At 43.9% G+C, this 20,307-nt stretch overlaps 2 protein-coding genes and 1 long non-coding RNA gene across 5 annotated transcripts in view; 1 reads left to right on the plus strand and 2 right to left on the minus strand.

The window, feature by feature from the left end:
* LOC311530049 (protein FAM83D-A-like) lies at nt 1–8,804 on the minus strand. The gene is made up of 4 exons (XM_084646385.1): nt 8,316–8,804; nt 2,520–2,687; nt 1,511–1,635; nt 1–1,240 (listed from the first exon to the last, which is right to left on the minus strand). Exons 1-4 carry the CDS (start codon nt 8,775–8,777, stop codon nt 850–852), a joined length of 1,146 nt encoding a protein of 381 aa, XP_084502511.1. The 5' UTR covers nt 8,778–8,804; the 3' UTR covers nt 1–849.
* On the plus strand, nt 8,364–13,703 carry LOC311530050. 3 transcript variants are annotated; one of them, XR_014713902.1, is made up of 3 exons: nt 8,364–8,493; nt 9,560–9,694; nt 13,572–13,703. It is a non-coding gene; the product is annotated as an uncharacterized lncRNA (long non-coding RNA). The 3 variants fall into 3 exon arrangements; XR_014713903.1 differs by lacking the exon at nt 13,572–13,703 and adding an exon at nt 13,453–13,558; XR_014713904.1 differs by lacking the exon at nt 13,572–13,703 and adding an exon at nt 11,009–11,187.
* The window catches only part of LOC311530048 (protein FAM83D-like), a 15,906-nt gene continuing 8,516 nt past the window's right edge, over nt 12,918–20,307 (minus strand). Inside the window, exons 2-4 of the mRNA XM_084646384.1 lie at nt 17,135–17,302; nt 15,646–15,770; nt 12,918–14,334 (exon numbers count right to left, since the gene is read on the minus strand). Coding sequence (XP_084502510.1) covers nt 13,380–14,334; nt 15,646–15,770; nt 17,135–17,302 — 1,248 coding nt within the window. The 3' untranslated portion in view covers nt 12,918–13,379. The remainder of the gene's footprint in view (nt 14,335–15,645; nt 15,771–17,134; nt 17,303–20,307) is intronic.

Below are 20,307 nucleotides of genomic sequence, written 5' to 3' on the forward strand. Positions count from 1 at the left end.
AACTCAAATAGCAAATTAAGGCACTTTTATGTTTTAATGCTTCAAGTACTTCACTGTGCATTGTGTAATAAGTTGCATAGGAAGAACCACAACAGTGCTCTGTGTAAACGTCTCTCTTTCACCAACAGAAGTTGGTCCAATAAAAGATATTCCCTCACCCACCTTGTCTGTCTAATATACTGGGACCAACTTGGCCACAACAACACTGCAAACAACAGTGCTTAAAAGCAGCTGATGCACTAACTTGCTCCACCTAGCTGCAGCCATTCATTTGAAGAAAGGGTGTGATGTCTGAGGCCCAGTAGGCTAACATCTATCTTTTTCCATCTGGTTGAGGTTATATGTTATCGTTTGGCTATCCATGTCATTTTTCAGTCAAATGTCCCTGGCTGGAGAGATTGCCAAACACAAGTTTGAGCTTGGACCTGATTTCAGAGCAGAAGAGTGCCCCCCCCCATTTATTTTTCAGAAGGAGCTCTTTAAGCAGTGTTCTTTTCGGTAGCAAGAGTCTTTAGAACAACCAGACCCATTGAGTTATGAGGATACTGATCTAGTAGAGGATGTGAAAGTGCAGCAGAATGACTGAAAACTAGAAGAAGTTAACAAGAGTTATCCACATGCTGGTGATAATATCCACATATTATCACCTAGGAGGCAGAGACAACAATACAGTCTTATGTTTGCTGGCCTGAGTTGTAGTAGTCTTCAGTAGAACCACTGTTTGAGTATTGCCTTCTCTCAATTTGAGATTTGTTTTCCAGTGGCTACCATTACAACATTGGTTTGCAAGGAAGCATTGGATATGAGCACAGTGGGCTCTTCTCATCTTTCAAGTTGAGTGGACAGTGCTCACCTCTCTATGCTCCAACGTGGCCTCATGACTGCAGAGACATTCTTCTCAGTCAACGGTGGAGATGCCTGCATTATGATATTTGACTCACACTTTGCCTCCCTGGAGGCAATCAAGAAGCTCTGTTTCTTTCTCATGTTTTCTATAAATGCTCTAAGGTAGAAAAACTCCATTCTCAAGAAGTTTTCCTTCATCCAGTCACTGGAAGCCTTTGTTCTCCTGAGCAGCTGATCAAACATTCCACTCTTCTTGCAACCGGATGACAGTTTGGGGTTGATGGGCTTTGACCGTGCAAAAAGGATCCGGAATTCCAGGTCAAAGCGTGCGACTGCTGGGCCCGACAGAATCAAGATGTTACTGCTGCTTAGTTTCCCATCAGTCCATGTGAAACTTAATAATGAGAAAATTCACAATGATGTTAATTTATTACAATAAATAATACACCCACACAAAGGTTGAAATAGTGCCAACACATGTTCCCTTTCAATACAAGAAACTAGATGGTTATTGTACTACGGATAGTTAGCAACATAATTTTTAGTGCAAACATCACATACGATCAACAGGTCACAAGAAAATCAGTTTTGTACTGTTACCCTTCACCCCACAATCCAAAGAAGTCATAGGAGACAAGGACATGAAAAGAAATAGGGTACTTGCCTGTAGGAACCTGTTGTCACTCTTATGCCGTCAACCAAGATAAACTTTTCTTGGACCCTCCCCACAATTTTGACTCCTGACCTTGTGCAATAGGTGTTTCCTGATATAGTTCGAACTCTCATCAGCTGTTTGAAAGAGGGGGGGGGGGAAAACCACCCTTATTTAAGTTTTGACATATCAAAAGAAAATGATTCTACCTAAGAGGGAAACTTACAAACGTTAACGATAAAAGAGTGTCCGAAGACCACTGCTGATCAGCTAACACAGGATGTTGCTGAGTGGCATAAGATTCACTCTCCTAAGGAGTCAAATGACCATTCTAAGGGGTTCTTGTGGCTTAGGGAGCAAAACATTAAGTCAAAATTTGAACTAGAATTTAGTCTCCCTCTTTGTAAAGCAGTGAGTCTTGATGCTGTTGGGCTAACAAGACCACTCAACGTATTTGTCCTTAAGGGAATAAAAAATGGACTAAACTGAACTGAACCCTCCTTTGTGTCCGTACAAAAGAGTGACTAAAATATAGTGGATTATGTGTTTACACAGTACGAGTCTCCTCCCCCTTTAAATAATTTATGTTTGTGGGAAGAGAACCTCTCTTTCAACAGATTTCCTAGAGAAAGGAAGAGAACTTTAATCATCTGGGCCAGAAACATTAAGACATTCATCAGAAAGATTCCCATTCTAAGGAAAATCAATTTACTTTATGAGATGGCCAGAAAATGAAGGTTCAAGCTAAGGTATTTAAACAAAGAAAAGAGTGTCTGCAGTGCTTTCAGCAATCCCATAACAAGTGTTAAAGACAAAACAATCACTTCAGTGTAATACATGGGTGTTAGTGCACCTCTAAAGACATCATCGTTTGTGCAGTTAATGCCTTCTTTTTCAAGATCAGTTAAACCTTACAAAAAAGAGCAAGAGCTACACAAATCATATTTCTTTTGAAAACTCAAATGTTATGCAACAGGGCCAATAACCAATTGTTTCTTGCCATAAGTATCACAGTGCCTACCTTCTCCTGCTCATGATCAACTCCTAGATTTCTGCACATTTTCAGAAAGTGGGGAAATGAAGCACGATCTAAAAGGATGTACACGCTAACTTTCCGCTTGCTACAGGCTTCCTGAAGGTCTTTGAAGATATCAATGTCTGTGAAGGTATCCATAACCACAGCAATAACCTGAAAAAAATACAGAAGAAACCATTAGTTCAAGAAAATCTTGTGACCTATGTCTTATTTTTCTCAGCACCACAGGGAAGATTTAGAAAGGGCAGAGGAGTGTGTGAATCAATTTAGCTTCCAAATTAAGTAGTTCCCTGGTTGATTTCCTTTTATCGATACCATATTCCCTAGACAAGTTTCCATTTTCCTTGCTACTTTTTTTAAGTGTTATTTCATTGTGGCATGGTCAACATGTTCTGTCATTCTTAGCAGCATTCCATAAGTGTCTCAAATACTGGATAATTTAGATATGCAATGTTGTAGCCGTATCAGCCCCTGGATATTAAAGAGACAAGGTGGATGGCATAATATCTTATTGAATCAACTTGTTGATGACAGACAAATCCTTGGCTGAACCAGAGCAGCATGTGCAGGCTCTACAGTGGGAAGGCTTTTTATATTGCTCTGTATCAGAGGTGAGAGAGGACACCATGATACTGAGGGATGAAAGGGTAAGGGAATGAGTTTAGGTTAAGCTAACAACACTTCAAAGGGAAAAATACATGGGTATTGCAGGTGTACTATACCTCTATATTAGGTGTCAAATATGTTGCTTCACAGTATACCTAAGGTATATGGATACCCATTGTAATCAATCTTTGCATATCATCGCTTCCACAAAGTCATATACAGTACAATGGAAAAACAGATATTGAACTCGTACGATGATGGGAGCCTGCTTCTTAGAGTATTTATTCTGTCTTTGACACTTACCATTTGATAATACATACAAAGAAATGCATACATCTAAGATTCTTTGCTACTCCATCCACATGGTTTCCTTTTGTACACCTGGAATTACAATAGCAGGAACTAGAGAGTCTGTGAATAGGGGCTACATCTCTTTGGTTCATAGGGTGCAAACGACATAATTAAATAGCTGAAGGCAGGTAAGTGAATTGGGAAAGAGAGATTGTTGGCTGTCAGTCCTTTCTGCCAATGGATAAGTTACTCAGGATGAGGAACCTTATATACATTCAAAATCAAGTACTGAATCATCGCTTATCAGGGAACACTATCTCCGTTTGTCATTTGCTCAGCAGCATCTGGCTCACTGTTTAATTATATTTGTATTCTATGTTCCCTCTTTTGTATTGAATGACTTTACCCTCAAGGTTAAGCCACACAGGTCTTAAGGTTCCTTCATTTCCCCCACCTCTAAATTGATCCCAAAACCCACCAGGGCAGTCAGAGACCACGGACTGCTCTCCAACACCAGATGAGTGGGCTAGTAAGAAGCTTACTTAGAAACTTTTTTCTTTTTTAAAACAAAGATAAGTGTTTCACCACCAGCCTTCCGTAATCAAATAATTGACTTTAATACCATTCAGCCACTTCATAAACTGGGATATGGGGCCAGGGAGTAAATATCCAGTCCAAAACAGAACTTTGGCAAGATGGTTAATTCTTAGCTTGAAGTTTCTTACACTGAAGTACCCCAAGTTGGAGATGCAACACAAATGCAAGCCATTTTGATAGACACATTCTAAATCAGAGATTGTGGGATTGTGGCCTCTTCCTGCAAATGTATTGCTTGAAGAGAAGGATTGCTTGAGTCCCAAAACTTGGAAAGGATCACTGACTTCACCAGTATTATCTGCAAAGGGTTTGAGTACGCAAGGAAAAGGAACTTCTCATTGCAGCAAATATCTTCACTGATGTGAATTGGTTTCCCCTTTACTATCATTTCTTTAGATTAGAAGAAATGCTGAGAATCCTCACCGTATTGTCATTAGTAGGGCTGTCAAGTGATTAAAAAAATTAATCACAATTAATTGCATGATTAAAAAATTAATTGTGATTAATCACACAATAATAGAATAGCATTTATTTACATATTTTGGATGTTTTCTACATTTTCAACTATATTGATTTCAATTATAAAAGAACAGAGTACAGTGCTCACTTTATTTTTGATTACAAATATTTGTGCTGTAAAAAACAAAATAATTTTCAAGTCACCTCATACAAGTACGATAGTGCAATCTCTTTTTCGTGAAAGTTGAACTTACAAACATAGAATTATGTACAAAAAATAACTGCATTAAAAATAAAAATGTAAAACTTTAGAGACTACAAGTCCACGGAATCCTACTTCTTGTTCAGCCAGTCACTCAGACAAACAAGTTTGTTTACATTTGCAGGAGATAATGCTGTTAGTCTCTAAGGTGCCACAAGTACTCCTTTTCTTTTTGCCTGCTTCTTGTTCACAATGTCACCTGAAAGTGAGAACAGGCATTCGCATGGCATTGTTGTAGCCGGCATCACAAGATATTTATGTGTCAGATAAGCTAAAGATTCATATGTCTCTTCATGCTTCAGCCATCATTCTAGAGGACATGCGTCCATGCTGATGATGAGTTCTGCTCGATAACAATCCAAAGCAGTGCAGACCGACACATGTTCACTTTCATCATCTGAGTCAGATGCCACCAGCAGAAGGTTGATTTTCTTTTTTCCGTGGTTCAAGTTATGTAGTTTCCGCATCGGAGTGTTGCTCTTTTAAGACTTCTGAAAGCATGCTCCACACCTTGTCCCGCTCAGATTTTGGAAGGCACTTCAGATCCTTAAACCTTGGGTTGAGTGCTGTTGCTATCTGTAGAAATCTCATATTGTACCTTCTTTGCATTTTGTCAAATCTGCAGTGAAAGTGTTCTTAAAATGAACAACATATGCTGGTTCATCATTTGAGACTGCTATAACATGAAATATATTGCAGAATGCAGGTAAAACAGCAGGAGATATACTATTCTCGCCCCAGCGAGCTCAGTCAGAATTTAATTAATGCATTTTTTTAAACGAGTGTCACCAGCATGGAAGCATCTCCTCTGGAATGGTGAACGAAGCATGAAGGGGCATATGAATGTTTAGTATATCTGACATGTAAATACCTTGCAATGCCGGCTACAAAAGTGTCATGTGAACGCCTGTTCTCTCTTTCAGGTGAGATTATAAATAAGCAGGCAGCATTATCTCCCGAAAATGTAAACAATCTTGTATGTCTTAGCGATTGGCTGAACAAGAAGTAGGACTGAGTGGACTTATAGGCTCTAAAGTTTCACATTGTTTTGTTTTTGAGTGCAGTTATGTAACAACCAAACAAAAAATACATTTGTAAATTGCACTTTCACAATAAAGAGATTGCATTATGGTGCTTGTATGAGGTGAATTGAAAAATACTATTCTCTTTTTTTATACTTTTTACAGTGAAAATATTTGTAATCAAAATAATATAAAGTGAGCACTGTATTCTGTGTTGTATTTAAAATAAATATATTTGAAAATGTAGAAAAAAATCAAAAATATTTAATCAACTTCAATTGGTATTCTATTGTTTAACAATGTGATTAAAACTGCAATTATTCATGATTAATATTTTTGAGTTAATCGCGTGAGTTAACTGTAATTAATTGACAGCCCTAGTCATTAGGGATCCCACGACGTTTTGAACAAAGGAAGCATTATTAGTCTAGATGGCCTGGCCAAGATCCAGCTTGGATAATTACACTCTGCCTTCATAGCTGATATCATAGGGATAAAATCTAAGTAGAGATGTTCTTCAGTTCTCTTCTGAAAAACTTAAGTGGGACTAACCTAAGTCAGCCTCACTTCAGTCCTCAGCAAAATCATGGAGCAGGTCCTCAAGGAATCCAGTTTGAAGCACTTGGAGGAGAGGAAGGTGATCAGGAACAGTCAACATGGATTCACCAGGGGAAAGTCATGCCTGACAAACCCGATTGCCTTCTATGATGAGATAACTGGCTCTGTGGATATGGGGAAAGTGGTGGATGTGATATATCTTGACTTTAGCAAAGCTTTTGATACAGTCTCCCATGCTATTCTTGCCAGCAAGTTAAAGAAGTAAGGATTGGATGAATGGACTATAAGGTGGATAGAAAGCTGGCTAGATTGTCGGGCTCAACGGGTAGCGATCAACGGCTCGATGTCTAGTTGATAGCCGGCATTAAGCGGAGTGCCCCAGGGGTCTGTCCTGGGGCCGGTTTTGTTCAACATCTTTATTAATGATCTGGATGATGGGATGAATTGCACCCTCAGTAAGTTCGCAGATGACACTAAACTGGGGGGAGAGGTAGATATGCTGGAGGGTAGGGATAGGGTCCAGAGTGACCTAGACAAATTGAAGGTTTGGGCCAAAAGAAATCTGATGAGGTTCAACAAAGACAAGTGCAGAGTCCTGCACTTACGAAGGAAGAATCCCATGCACTGCTACCAGCTGGGGACTGACTAGCTAAGCAGCAGTTTACAGAAAAGGACCTGGGGATTACAGTGGACAAGAAGCTGGATACGAGTCAGCAGATCGAGGGAAGTGATTATTCCCCTCTATTTGGCACTGGTGAGGCCACACCTGGAGTATTGTGTCTAGTTTTGGTCCCCCATTACAGAAGGGATGTGGACAAACTGAAGAGAGTCCAGCGGAGGGCAACGAAAATGATTAGGGGGCTGGGGCACGTGACTTACGAGGAGAGGCTGAGGGAACTGGGGTTATTTAGTCTGCAGAAGAGAAGAGTGAGGGGGGATTTGATAGCAGCCTTCAACTACCTGAAGGGGGGTTCCAAAAAGGATGGACCTAGGCTGTTCTCAGTGGTGGCAGATGACAGAACAAGAAGTAATGGTCTCAAGTTGCAGTGGGGGAGGTCTAGGTTGACTATTAGGAAACACTATTTCACTAGGAGGGTGATGAAGCACTGGAATGGGTTACCTAGGGAGGTGGTGGAAACTCCATCCTTAGAGGTTTTTAGGGCCTGGCTTGACAAAGCCCTGGCTGGGATGATTTAGTTGATGTTGGACCTGCTTTGAGCAGGGGTTGGACTAGATGACCTCCTGAGGTCCCTTCCAACCATAATATTCTATGATTCTATGACTACAAGGCAGAAGGCTGCTATATTCCATCCGAGAGGTGGCATGAGTGATCCCCAGGTTTAGTATGTACAGAGCACCCATTGTGGGTTAGACGCAAGTTATGAGGTTTTATTTAAAAGACACACTGTGTGATGGTGTGATACTAAGGTGCTACAAGCATGTGTTTTGGGATGACCACATTACTCATAATTGCCAAAGTCCCACCTGAACTAACCGAGACCAAGGAGTGTCCATAAGCACACTACACTGTCATTTATTCTGCATATAACACATACATTGCCAAAAGACTAGTTTCTAAAGTAGGAAAGGTTTTATCACAAAGCAGACAGGATCCCTGCCCTGAGGAGCTTCTCCCTTCCTTCATTCTCCTGCAGGATTGTAGTGATGGCCTATCCAGAGAGGAAAGGTCACCACAACCATGACTGTCACAAGTTTTTGCAAGAGCAAAGTCGTGATTTTAAAAAAATGCAATAAATAATAATGCAAAGTTGCAGGTTTCAGAATTTAATCCTAGCTGGCTAGAGATTAGGTGACCAAAACCAGGGGGTCTTTAGTGCAACACCAGCTTCCAGGCTCCAAGTTCCCCAGGCACAGAGGAGCGCTGTGCAGCGCAGCATCCCGCGGGTTTCCCAGGGCAAGGGACGCGGTTCCCGGAGGAGGCGGCGCGGGCAGGAAGGGGGCGCAGTGGCCGGGCTGGGGACTCACCTCCCTGGCCGAGCGGATCTGCCTGCGCACCGCCTCCTTGCAGCTGTAGATGGTCTCCCCGAAGCTGGGCTGGAAAAGCGCCTCCACGCGGGTGAGGCCGCGGTACGAGCCGCTGGAGAAGGCCGGCCAGCCCAGCTCCAGCACGGGCGGCTCCACGTCCGACTGCTCGGGGAAGTAGGTGAGCGAGGAGCAGTCCAGCGAGGCGCTGAGCGAGGGCTCGGCCGCCCCGTTCTCGGCCCCGGCCGGCGGCGCGGCCGCCTGGAGGACGGCCTGGATCTCGGGCTCCGAGAGGAAGCCGGGCACCTTCTCCCGGCGCAGGAAAGCGCGGAAAGCGGCGCGGCCGCCCGCCACCAGCTCCTCCAGCGCCAGCCGCTGCGCCTCGCTGTAGAGCTCGGGCGAGCTCGGCTCCCCGCGGGGCCAGCGGCCGGGCGCGTCCTCCAGGCACTGGGACTGGTTCGCCATGGGGAGCCGCGGCCGCTGCTAACCACCAGCCCGCAAAGGGCAGCCCCTAAACCAGGCCCTTTATAGGGAGTTTTAAACCCAGCCAACGCCCCCTCACCCCGATTCTCCTCCACCTGCCAACCAGCGCCGGGCCCTGCCTCCTTCTCTTGCACCTTCCCAGGCTGAAGGGAGCGACGGTCGTTGAGTTCAAGCGGCTGGTAGGCTCCCTAATGCCCCAGCTCACCTTGGTGGAGATGCCCTGACTCAGGCGGGGCAGCTGCTGGAGAGGGCCAGAGAGAAGCAAGGGAGAGTCTCTGACTCTACTGGTGCCTGCTTTCTTCCCACGCTGATGCTCCCCACTTAGCAAGCCCTTGTGTAACTCCATCCGCACTCTTGGAAGGGCTACCCTTCCCCACGGGGCGGGCAGGGAATTATTTCAAACTGTTGTAGAAACAGAGCACACTCAGCACAGGAGACCTGGTACCAAAGAATTGCACCTATCTTGTTCTTGCATTTACATTCCTGCATTGGGGGGGGGGGGGGGAGGTCGGGTGGAGAGAGAGAGGGGAAGAAGAGAGAGAGAATGGGCTGTAATTTTATTTACTTTGATTTCTCATCCTCTTAATATGAAGGAGCCCTTCCAAAAGGTGGTGAGTCCCTACGGCCCAGGTAGCAAGGAGTCAAAATAAAAGCAAGGCAGTGCCCCCCCCCCGCCTTTTGCCAAGGGATATCTGGGTGAAATCTAAAGCTTAAGAGGCTACAGCTGCACTTATGTTAACAGTCCTTCTCCCCTTTTTCTTCAGAGCGAACCATATCAGAGGAATGTTTGAAACAGCAAGAATAAAGCCAGGATCTCTTCCGCAGCACTGTTCTTTCGCCCAAAAGAAGTCTAGTGTCTAAAGAATACGGTACATCTTGATAACTTTGACTTCTTCCAGGTACTGTTTATGGGGGTTAATAGCACTAGAATTAATTCCCATCTCTCCTAATAGCTGGGAAATATAAGCCAGACAGCAAATGTTTCATTAAGTGAAGAAGAGTCAAAATCCCCCATAGAAGGGAAGAACCACAGATAAGGAAAAGTCATAATTAAGAAAACCCACACGGCAAATTCACTGTTTAATTTGTGAAGTAAAATACTTTCTGCTGATGGGAAAATACTGTATAGCAGTCCAGTGTAACACTGTAAAAAGGACATGAAATAAGGAAGGTTTTCAAATAGACTTTAAAAAGGAGACATGCTGCCATCAAGGAAGCATGGAGTAAATCCCTCACCTGGCTGCTAAAGTGTGCATTGACTAGCTCTCTACAACCCCTGCAGTGGCTGATGAGGGGACTTCTTATCACAGGGCCACCTTTTTTTTTTTTTTTTTTTTAAACTCCTTTAAACAGTGTTAGTGCAGCCAGGGCTTTCCTCATAGTTGCACGGTATGGGCATGGTAGCATGAAACAATGAATGGTCAGCTTTCCCCACCTAGGAAGGTTGAAATGTATAAAGTAGCCACTTTTGAGCTTAGGTGTAGGTACCGCTACCAACAAGAATCATAGAACAGATGCTGACAGAGAAATAACGGTACTGCATTGAGCTATCTTATTTTGTAGACAAATTAGATTTAGGGCATATCTTTCCACTCACTGGTATATCGGAGAGGATCCAGTTAGAAAGATGTCTTGTTCCACCTGTTGCACACAAACTCACTGAAAGGGAGAACGCTGTAGTATATTTATTAGCTCAGTGGTTTGAGCATTGGCCTGCTAAACCCAGGGTTGTGAGTTCAATCCTTGAGGAGGCCATTTAGGGATCTGGGGCAAAAATTGGGGATTCGTCCTGCTTTGAGCAGGGGGTTGGACTAGATGACCTTCTGAGGTCCCTTCCAACCCTGATAGTCTATGATTCATATACATTTATGAGACCTGAAGGTACGGTTTTACAAAAGTGGAAATGAGATTGGCCAGTGAAGGTTCTGTCCATGTAGCTATCTGCTATTAGAGCTTGCCAAGAATAAACATCCCATAGTAGGTTAGAAGGACTTGGCTTTGTCCTCCTCAGCATATCTCCAGGTGATCGTGATAGATCAGAACTAGTAACCGTTCCTCACTTCTGAAAGATTTATGGAATACTGTTAATCTGAAACAAGGGCAGCAGCGTTAGAGGTGTGGTACTTTCAAGGATTATACTTCCCCCACATCCCTCTGCCAATTGTTGTAGGTTTCTAATTTTTTTTAAAATGTCTCTCTCTGGTTCTTGGTAGGAGAAAGACACACAGACAGGAAACAAACTGTACTGGAGAAAACAATGGAACTGGCTACAGACAAAGTGCTATCAGTTACCACATTTGAAAGAAATGGTTTTTCCTGTATTTTTCCTACTTAATTATTTGTAACAGTAGGTAACATCTTCACACAAGTGTAATTAAGATGGCATCCACTTGTTGCAACCTAAAAATTTAGATTACATGAATGTAAACGTTATGCAATGTCATTGTGTGAAGTCATTGCTGTGCAGGGTTGTCAGCTAGATTTTAGGACAGATGACAGAGCACCTACTGCAGTAATTTGTATTGCCCCACTGCCACCCCCTATATCTGCAGTTCTCAACTGGGGGTCTGTGGCCTCCAGGGGAGTCCATGAGCCCATTCCAGGGGGTCATAGGGCCCCAAGGCTGAAGCCCTAATCCCTGGTTCCCTCCATGGGGCTGAAGCTGGGAGGCACAGGGCTGAAGCCCCTATCCCTGGCACTACCTGCAGGGCTGAAGCCAGGGGCTGAATCCCAGAGCCCCGATGCTCCCTGTGGGGCAGAAGCCCTGAGCCCATGGGCAGAGTTGGGGACATGGAGGGCATTCCCCCTCTACCCCCTAAACTGCAGCACAAGAGCACAGCAGTCCCAGGGGCAGATCCACAGCTCTCCCTGCTCCCTGGCAGGTTGGAGGCAGGAAGCTGGAACCAGGCAGTGCGGGACAGCTGCTGCTCTGGCTGGAGCTCCAGGTTGAAGCTGCTCCTCAGCTCCCAGCCTCCTTTGCTCCCGCAGAGGCAGTCAGTAAGAGCCACCCAGGTGAGGATACCTGGCTCTGTGGCTGGCAGATCCCTCTGAGAACAGGGACTGCAGGGGAGCCCTCCAAACACAAAGCTCCCAATACCCCCTCTCCCTACACCCTGAGGCTATGCCCTCCCTGCACCCTGCCCACACAACCCCTAGTCCCTCTCCCTGCACCCTGAGCTAACCCCTGCCCTCACCCAGCCCCAGTCCTATATACCTTATAGAGAAGAAAGTTATTAGACTGGCTGTTTACAGGCACATTGAAATAAGGCCTACACCAGCAACGCTCCCCTAGTGGGGAAGTAGCTTATACTGACCAGTTCTTTTGCCCTTATAAAACTTATACCAGTTACCTGAACAAAATGAACTAGACTGCCAAGAGGACTGTTTTGCTGGTACAACTGCATCTACAGTAAGGATTTTTGCTGGTGTAAAAACATTGTAAATAATCATACCCCTGACATTACTGCACTAGAAACTTTGTCAGTACCAGCCAGGGCTGCCACTGCTCAGAGATTCCATTGATTTAATAGAATCAGGTGCCTAGTCATCAGGAATAATTTTCTACTGAGGGGCAACTACAGAGAGAGTGTGCAGTAATAAGGACACATTCTCCTTCCTAACAAGAGTAACTGTTTTTCAGCAGAATATCCCACAAAGAAAACATTCAAGGTAATACATACGTTTTGGTTTTGCTGCCCCATAGAATCACTTTTTGTAGCATAGACCCTGAAAAGGCCTTAAGCCTTGTCACACTTATGAGAGTTCTCCCAAAAAATGGGAGTTATACTCTGTAGTGTAGAGTGGTCGTTCATCAGGGTTGTTTACTACATTATTAAAGAAGTGTGGTTTTATATAAAACAAAATGTGCATAAGAATGATGTAGCTGGAAGATTGGCTAGTTAGGTACCACTCAGTGAGTTTCATTAGTTTGAGTTAAACAGAAGGGATATAATCAAAACACAAAAACAACCGTAAGCTCCTTATGACTATCATGCAAGAGTGATAAACCCATAATATATCTAAATTCATCATTGAATTCAGATTACGAACAAAGTTAGCCTTATTTAGTGCAGATATGTGAAGCTATTTCCCCACTTTGGTTTTTTAAAGTTGTTTTATTTTCAGAATAAAGTTATAATAAAACCCAGCATTAACATAATTCATGTTAGCGAGTGGAAGTCAGAATAAGATCTCAGAACCCAATTTGAACAGAATCATTCTGACTCAGTAACAACTTTTCTAAATATAAATAAGTTAAAACCATAATGTTGACAGCACTACGAAGAACTAACTAGTATATTTTGCCGGTGACGGTCTAACAAGGAATTGAGGGGTAAACATCAATAGATAGAATGAATTTTAGTGTTATTACATATAAAAACAAAAAGCACGTGGAGGCACATATGGCATTAAAAATATCTAAACATATTTCAGTGCATTGTTTAACAAGTTGCATAGAATGAGACTACAGTGCCGGTAAGTTACCAGCCCCTACACACACGGTACCGCTAAAAATCAGTAGCTGATAAAAGGACTGTGCAGTGAGCCTGGAGCTCTTGGACGTACAGCCAACTCAGCAGTCACTTATTTGAACAGAGAAACGTCTCTGAGGCTGAGTAGGCTGGTGCTGATCTCATGCCTCTGTTTTACGTTGCAGCTTACAGTGTGACAGCTCGTATAGTTTTCAGGCGCACGTCCCCTTCGGGAGAGGATAGCAACCATATGGTTAAGTTTGGATCGGATAACGGAGTAATGGAACTGCCTCTCTTTATGCAGTTTTTGGAAGTATTCTGCCCTGTGGTTGCCAGAGTACTCAATGGACCTCAGAGAGGACAGCGAGCTGGTAGAGCTTGCCACAGAGCACTGGGAAGATGATGAAGAAAGTGACCGTAGACTAGAAGAAGTTGATGTGGACTTTCCAGATGAAGGAGATCCTTCTTTTGATTGTTGTCGCAGGAGTAGATGCTCTTCCACACTCTCCTTCTTGTCTGTCTGGGTCATAGCTGTCTTCCGTGGCACTACTGTTTGAGTGCCAGCCATTCTAGCAGCAACAGAGGTTTGGGTTCCAGATGCTACCATTACAACACTGGTTTGCGTGACAGCATTAGATAGAGTCACTGTGGGCTTCTCTTCCCATGATTCAGTTTGAGTAGACATGCTATTCACCTCCTTTGGTTCCACTATGGCCTCCAGACTTCCAAACCACTCCTCTGTGCCAATGTAGGAAGGACCCAGGTTATAGGATTTGCTTCCTTCAGTGTTAGCCAAATCAGTTTTTTTCAGTGGTTTCTTGGGGGTGCTTGACAGTCTGGCCAACTCTGCTCTCAAGAGGTTTCCCACAGTGTGGTCTTTTGGTGATTTTGTTCCACTGACCAGGTGATCAAATATTCCACTGCTCCGGCAGCTGGATGGCAGCTTAGGGCTGATCGGTTTTGACTGTGCATAAAGGATCCTGAACTCCAGGTCAAAGTGTTCAGCCACTTGGCCTGACAGCAGCAACAAGTTACTGCTATTCAATTTCCCATCAGTCCATGTGAAGCTATTGAAAACAAACCAAGATTCATAGTTAAACTCACTTTAATTGGTACATTAGAATGAATAGTACAGCTATATACACCAAGCGACAAGTACACATTAGGAGGGTTGTGTGTTTAGGTGAGGTATAACTTTCCATTAGGGCTATCCATATCCAGTCCTTATGCAATCGATGACACTTTATGCCATAGTCATCTAATCTTGCAATTAAATATACAGAAGCCTGGTGAGCTAATGCAGTGGCTCTCAACTTTTTCAGACTACTCTACCCTGATTTGTCTTTTGTACCCCCAAGTTACACCTCACTTAAAAACTATTTGCTTACAAAATCAGACATGAAATGTAAAAGTGTCATAGCACACTATTGTTGAAAAATTGCTGACTTTCTCATTTATACCATATAATTATAAAATAAATCAACTGGAATATAAATATTACATTACATTTCAGTGTATGGTATCTAGAGCAGTATAAACAAGTCATTGTCTGTATGAAATTTTAGTTTGTACCGACTTCACTAGTGCTTTTTATGTAAGCTATTATAAAACTAGGCCAATATCTAGATAAGTTGATGTACCCCCTGGAAGACCTCTGTGTACCTCTAGGAGTATGCATACCCCTGGTTGAGAACCATTGAGCTAATGTACGGTAATGTGGTTGTGCACTGGTTTTCAGGAACCCACCATGCAACTAGGTTTCATCTCTGATGCAGCAACAAAAACTGAGGGAGAAATATGTTTGCCATTGCACAACTGGCTGTAGGTGTTTGAATAATACAAATGATAGAAAGTTCCCCAAAATGGTGGGCATTACAGGAAATAGCGTACTAGGGACCACAGCCTGCCAGAAACAGAAGCAACGAGACCAATGTTTTCCTCCCCATGACCCTCCTCCATGGATCTGAGTACTCAATTGAAATGCAGCCACTCTGAGAAACCAACCTACCATCCCCAAGACATGGAGAGGGGACAAGCCTACCAAGGATATAGCAGAAACACCATGAGACTTGTCCCAAATGAACAAACTACATTGTTAGAAGCAGCCCAGATTCATATAGACATTCCACAAAGGTTTGGAGGAAATTTCTAGAGACAGTTTGCCAACAGACAAGCTTTAAACTAATGCCAATTTCTGGATCAATTCCCCAACATTATTCAAGGCTGATACAGATTCAAAAAGTTCATACAGCATTAAACAGATGAACCACCAATATTGCTTTTGAGTCAATCTTATACCTTTCAAGTTAGTTTTCATTTCTTGCAGAAATCTCCTCCCCACGAAGACCTAAAGAAATGCAAAGGACCCCAGAACTTGCCTGTAGGAGCCTGTAGTCACTCTAATGCCATCAATTAACATGAACTTCTCATGGACTTTCCCAACAATTTTAGCTCCTGACCTCGTGTAGTAAGTGTTCCCAGTTATAGTTCGAACTCTCATCAGCTGTTTAAAAGAAAACAAAAAAACAAAAACCTGATTTTCATAACATATAAACCATGAAGTGTAGGAGAGAGGAATGAAACGGACTTGCTTAATACCACTTACTGTCCAGCAAGCATTAATACTAAGTGATACTATTAACAACCGTTTATACCAACAAATTTGTGCTAAACACTATAGAGATAAATGTGATTGAGGTCCTGGTCTCCACACAGTTTACATTCCAGATCAGAGATGTCAAACTCAATCTGCAGAGATGGCCCAATTCCATTTTAATTATGGGTCATTAGTAAGGGCATAGCTTAGGACTACAAAGAAACTCACACTGATGACAACTGGAGGTTTGCACAAAGATCGAAGGTAGAAATGGCCTTGTCTGTAATAACTGAACTTTTAATCATTAGTGATTTAGTACCAGATTTTCACATTCAGCAACACTTATTGGGAAAATAGCCTCATCTTTAGGAATACCATTATTTCTTCCCTACCTTTGTCCCCACTACCCTTTTTGTCCCTCTGCATTTCCTGCCCTGCAGGAACTTCCAAATCCTACCCCCTCCCTTGTTCTGTCCCCTGAATGTCATCATTGGGCTTTAGCATCAACCTCTCAGTGAGAGTAAATCAGGGACAGGGGAGCTCACACGTCAAGATAGCTGAAAACTTAAGGCAACACTGCATAGCTTTACACTTGGAAGATTCGTCAACCACGAGAGCTAAAATTTTTATTATTATTATTATTCATAATTAAAGCTTTGATTCTGAAGAACTGGAATATGTCACATGACCTACATGACTACAACACATGGGTCTGACATTAACACTTTTGTTGACACTTCATTTAAAAAGAAATGCATGTTATGCGGGGAGGGTAGAACAGACACTATAAAAGCCACGCGTGTATAGTGTGTCTTATTGTTTCCTGGGTGGGGAGGAGGGCTGGCTTGTTCTATTTAGCAAACTCTCACTTGAGCAGAAGACACTGTTTGCAAGTAGTGATTTAGAATGCATGCTCTTCAGGACAAGGACAGTCTCTTACATGTATGTATGGCACTCAGCACAATGGGGCTGCTCACTACAACTGTGGCCTCTGCACAGTATTGCAATTCAATACATATAAGTTGGGATAAGGGCCAATATGCTTCTTCTACATGGCTCTTGCTGGTTTTGGGAGCCTATCACATTGGGTTAATGCAGAGCCCATATTCAAAGCCTGCAGTATAAATCCCCAACATTTGGGATACACAGAGGCTTCCAAGCAAACATAAGAGAGTACCTAAAATGTTCAACTCTAGGCAGCATGTGAAATACTGGTGTGTCTTTCAAAGGCAGTGCTATAATTTACCATAGAAAACTCCTCTAATACTTACACCTTCCTGCTCAGGACAGACTCCCAGACTCCTGCACATTTCCATGAAGTGGGGTAGAAAATCTTGGTCCAGAAGGATGTAGACTGGAATCTTCCGCTTTCTATAGGCTTCCTGAAGGTCACTGAAGATCTCAATATCTGTGAAGGAATCCATAACTAGAGCGATCACCTGCAGAAACAGAAGAAGCCATTAGGCCCAGAGCCTGACTCTCTCATTACACAAATAAGCATGACTTTGCCTGTCTAGATCAGTAGCTCCCCCAGTCAGTTCTCATTCAGTGGTATTGTACAGCCAGACAAGTTTCTTTCATGCTGCCTTTTTTTTTTTTTTGGGGGGGGGGGGGGGGGAGGCAAAATGATAATCTTATGTTCCCACAATTTAGTCAAACTCACTATGCCCTGGAGTATACAGGATGATCCCAGATGGATTATTCCCACACCTGTTAATGCTCTCACATTATGGTTTGCTTTTCTGCACAACCTTGGATAATGACATCTTATTTCAGCACCTGGGGAGCTGGCGAGGCACAGTCAGCAGTCTTGCAGAGTTGGCTCCACTCCCTTGCTCCCAGATACGCTGGGCTGAACGCCTCCTGCTGCAGGGGGTTGTCTTAGCCCTACAGTTGCTGATCAGTTCACTGCGGCTCAAGAGAGTTTTAGAAATAAAAAGCTTCTGTCTATACTGGACAATCTAACATGTCTTCCATCCCTGTAGTATCCAAGCATCTCTCAAGCTTCAGTGATTGGATCCTCACAATACCCCTGCATGATAGGGATACATCATCCCCATGCACACAGAGATGAAGCTGCTTACCCACAGTCACAAAGGGAGTCTGGGGTAGAGCTGGGAACTGAACCCTGATAGAGCCAGGTATTATTAGTCTGAATCCCAGTCCAGTGCCTTCACCAAAAGATCATCCTTCCACCAGCATTAGCACCACTGCATGCTTTCTGCTATTAATTCCTCTAGTGTAGTCAGGGCCCAAGACAGGAAGATTCTTCTCTTCCAGGCCATTAAGAACTAGTACCACAGCCATGTGTGTTCTAGAAACCCATCTAGCTAACTCCAAATGTCATCACAGACCTAGATATCTAGCCCATCATCATTCAGAGGAAGTGCATCTGGCTTGGGGATGATGGAGATGAGTAAAAAAAATTCAGTTTGATGGCTTGTTTCGCCATATTCCAGAGTACTGGCACATCAAAGGAGAGTGTCTGTACAAGTAATGTAGGTGTATGGGAGCGGCACTTATCAGGTGTAACCCAGCCCCAAGGTGCGTACAGGCATGCTGCATAACCACCACTTGTGTGGTATTGCTCACACACAAAGTTACTTCCCACAAGTACAGAGATTTACTTTTTTGTTCACCATTGTACTCTGTTCCGAAGCACTGGTAATTAGAGTCTGCAGAAATACTCAGGTGTTTTTAAACAGATTTGCTTATTGCATGTGTCCTAACAAGAGTTTACTGTAGAAAGCATTTGCAGAAACCAAAACTTAAGTAGATATTAGAAAATATCCACTGAAAGTAGATTTTGAGTTGAAAAACTCCACATTTTCACAAGAATCCCAATTCTAAAAGTCATGCATATCAAATCACGGAAGATAAACAGTACCTGTGATTTAGGTGTCCAGTGAAAGTTAAACAGCTTGAATTTTAGCTCTTGAGCACTTGCAACAAGCTACACTCCAAGAATTATTCACAGAAGTTTGGCGAATAATTTGAGGAAACAATAAAGGTGTTGTGACAATGTACAGCCAGAAGAGGGAAGCTAAAGGTATTTAGCAAAGCATTCAGTTTTGGTCTACTTCTGCTCCCACAAAGTCAATGCTAGAAAACTCCTGTTTAATTCAAGGGGAGCAGTTAAACCAACAATGGCCGCTTTTGAAAAGCCCATTCTAAAATCGGTCAAACAAGTTATTGGCTGCACTTTATTCACGCAGCTGTAATCTCACCAACACTTGCAATTTGAAAGGCGTCATTAGTGAAGGTGCTTCTAAGGCAGAGGTGGGCAAATTACAGCCTGTGGGACCATCCTGCCCAGCCCCTGAGCTCCTGGCCCGGGAGGCTAGCCCCTAGCCCCTCCCCTGCTGTCCCCCCTCCTCTGCAGCCTCAGCTCACCACGACGCCAGCGCTCTGGCCCGCCAGTCCTGCCAGGCAGTGCAGCAGCGGGGCTAGCTCCAGCCAGGCGGTGGGGCTGCGAGCTCCTGCTGCTCTGAGCAGCATGGGAAGAGGGCGGGGCATGGCTGGATTGGTGTAGGAGTCCTGGGGGGGCCTGTTGGGGGAGGGGGGTGGATGGGGTCAGGGCAGTCAGGGAACAGGGAGGATTGGATAGGGGGTGGGATCCCAGGGGGTGGTCAGGGGACAAGGAGTGGGGGGGGGGGGGGCATGGTTTGGAAGTTCTAAGGGGGGCAGTAAGTGGGAGGGGGTGGGTAGGGGCAGGAGCCAGGCTGTTCGGGGAGGCACAGCCTTCCCTACCCAGCCCTCCATACAGTTTCACAACCCCGATGTGGCCCTCGGGCCAAAAAGGGTATGTCTACATTGCAATTAAAAACTCATGTCTGACCCATGCCAGCTGGCTCAGGCTTGCAGGGCTCAGACTAAGGTGTGGTGTAGTGTAGACATTAGGGCTTGGGCTGCGCCATGGGGCCAGCAATCCTGCGGGCTGGATCCAGCCCATGGGCCATAGTTCGCCCACCCCTGGTGTAGACAAAGACTCCTGATGCACTGTCCTCACCTTTTGCTTTGTATGACTGGAACTACAGTGGCAGAAACTAAAATACCAGTGACTGAAACTACCTTTCTGGTTCACAGGGTACAAGTGACTTATTTTGGAAAGCTAGATGCTCGTGAATGCATTGTGATCACACGTTCTGGCTTCAGGGCGTTCTTACCAGTCCATCAGTCACTAGCTTCCCCAAGGTTCAATCAAAATCAAATACTGACTCACCAGTCATTAGGCAATAACAATTTGTTGCTGTCATCTCTCTCACTGTTTAATTCATTTTGTTTAATACATTTACACCCTTCCCTCATTTGGGATTGTGCATGACCTCAAGCTGAAAGTTTATCCATCCACTCCCCCACCCCATACACAAGTGTCACTAGTCCTTTTGCCATACATCAAAGCTGCCTAGTTACATAGCCTTATAACTAGGAAGATGACAGGGCT

Source organism: Lepidochelys olivacea, assembly GCF_965140295.1.
Source record: "Lepidochelys olivacea isolate rLepOli2 genome assembly, chromosome: 13".
NCBI classification, from domain to species: Eukaryota; Metazoa; Chordata; order Testudines; family Cheloniidae; genus Lepidochelys; species Lepidochelys olivacea.

Coding starts and splice junctions, on each gene's coding strand:
- LOC311530049 (XM_084646385.1), bottom strand. CDS start 8,777: ATGGCGAACCAGTCCCAGTGCCTGGAGGACGCGCCCGGCCGCTGGCCC. Junction 2,688..8,315: donor AGATCCGCTCGGCCAGGGAG/GTGAGTCCCCAG, acceptor TATTTTTTTCAG/GTTATTGCTGTGGTTATGGA. Junction 1,636..2,519: donor TTGATCATGAGCAGGAGAAG/GTAGGCACTGTG, acceptor TCTTTCAAACAG/CTGATGAGAGTTCGAACTAT.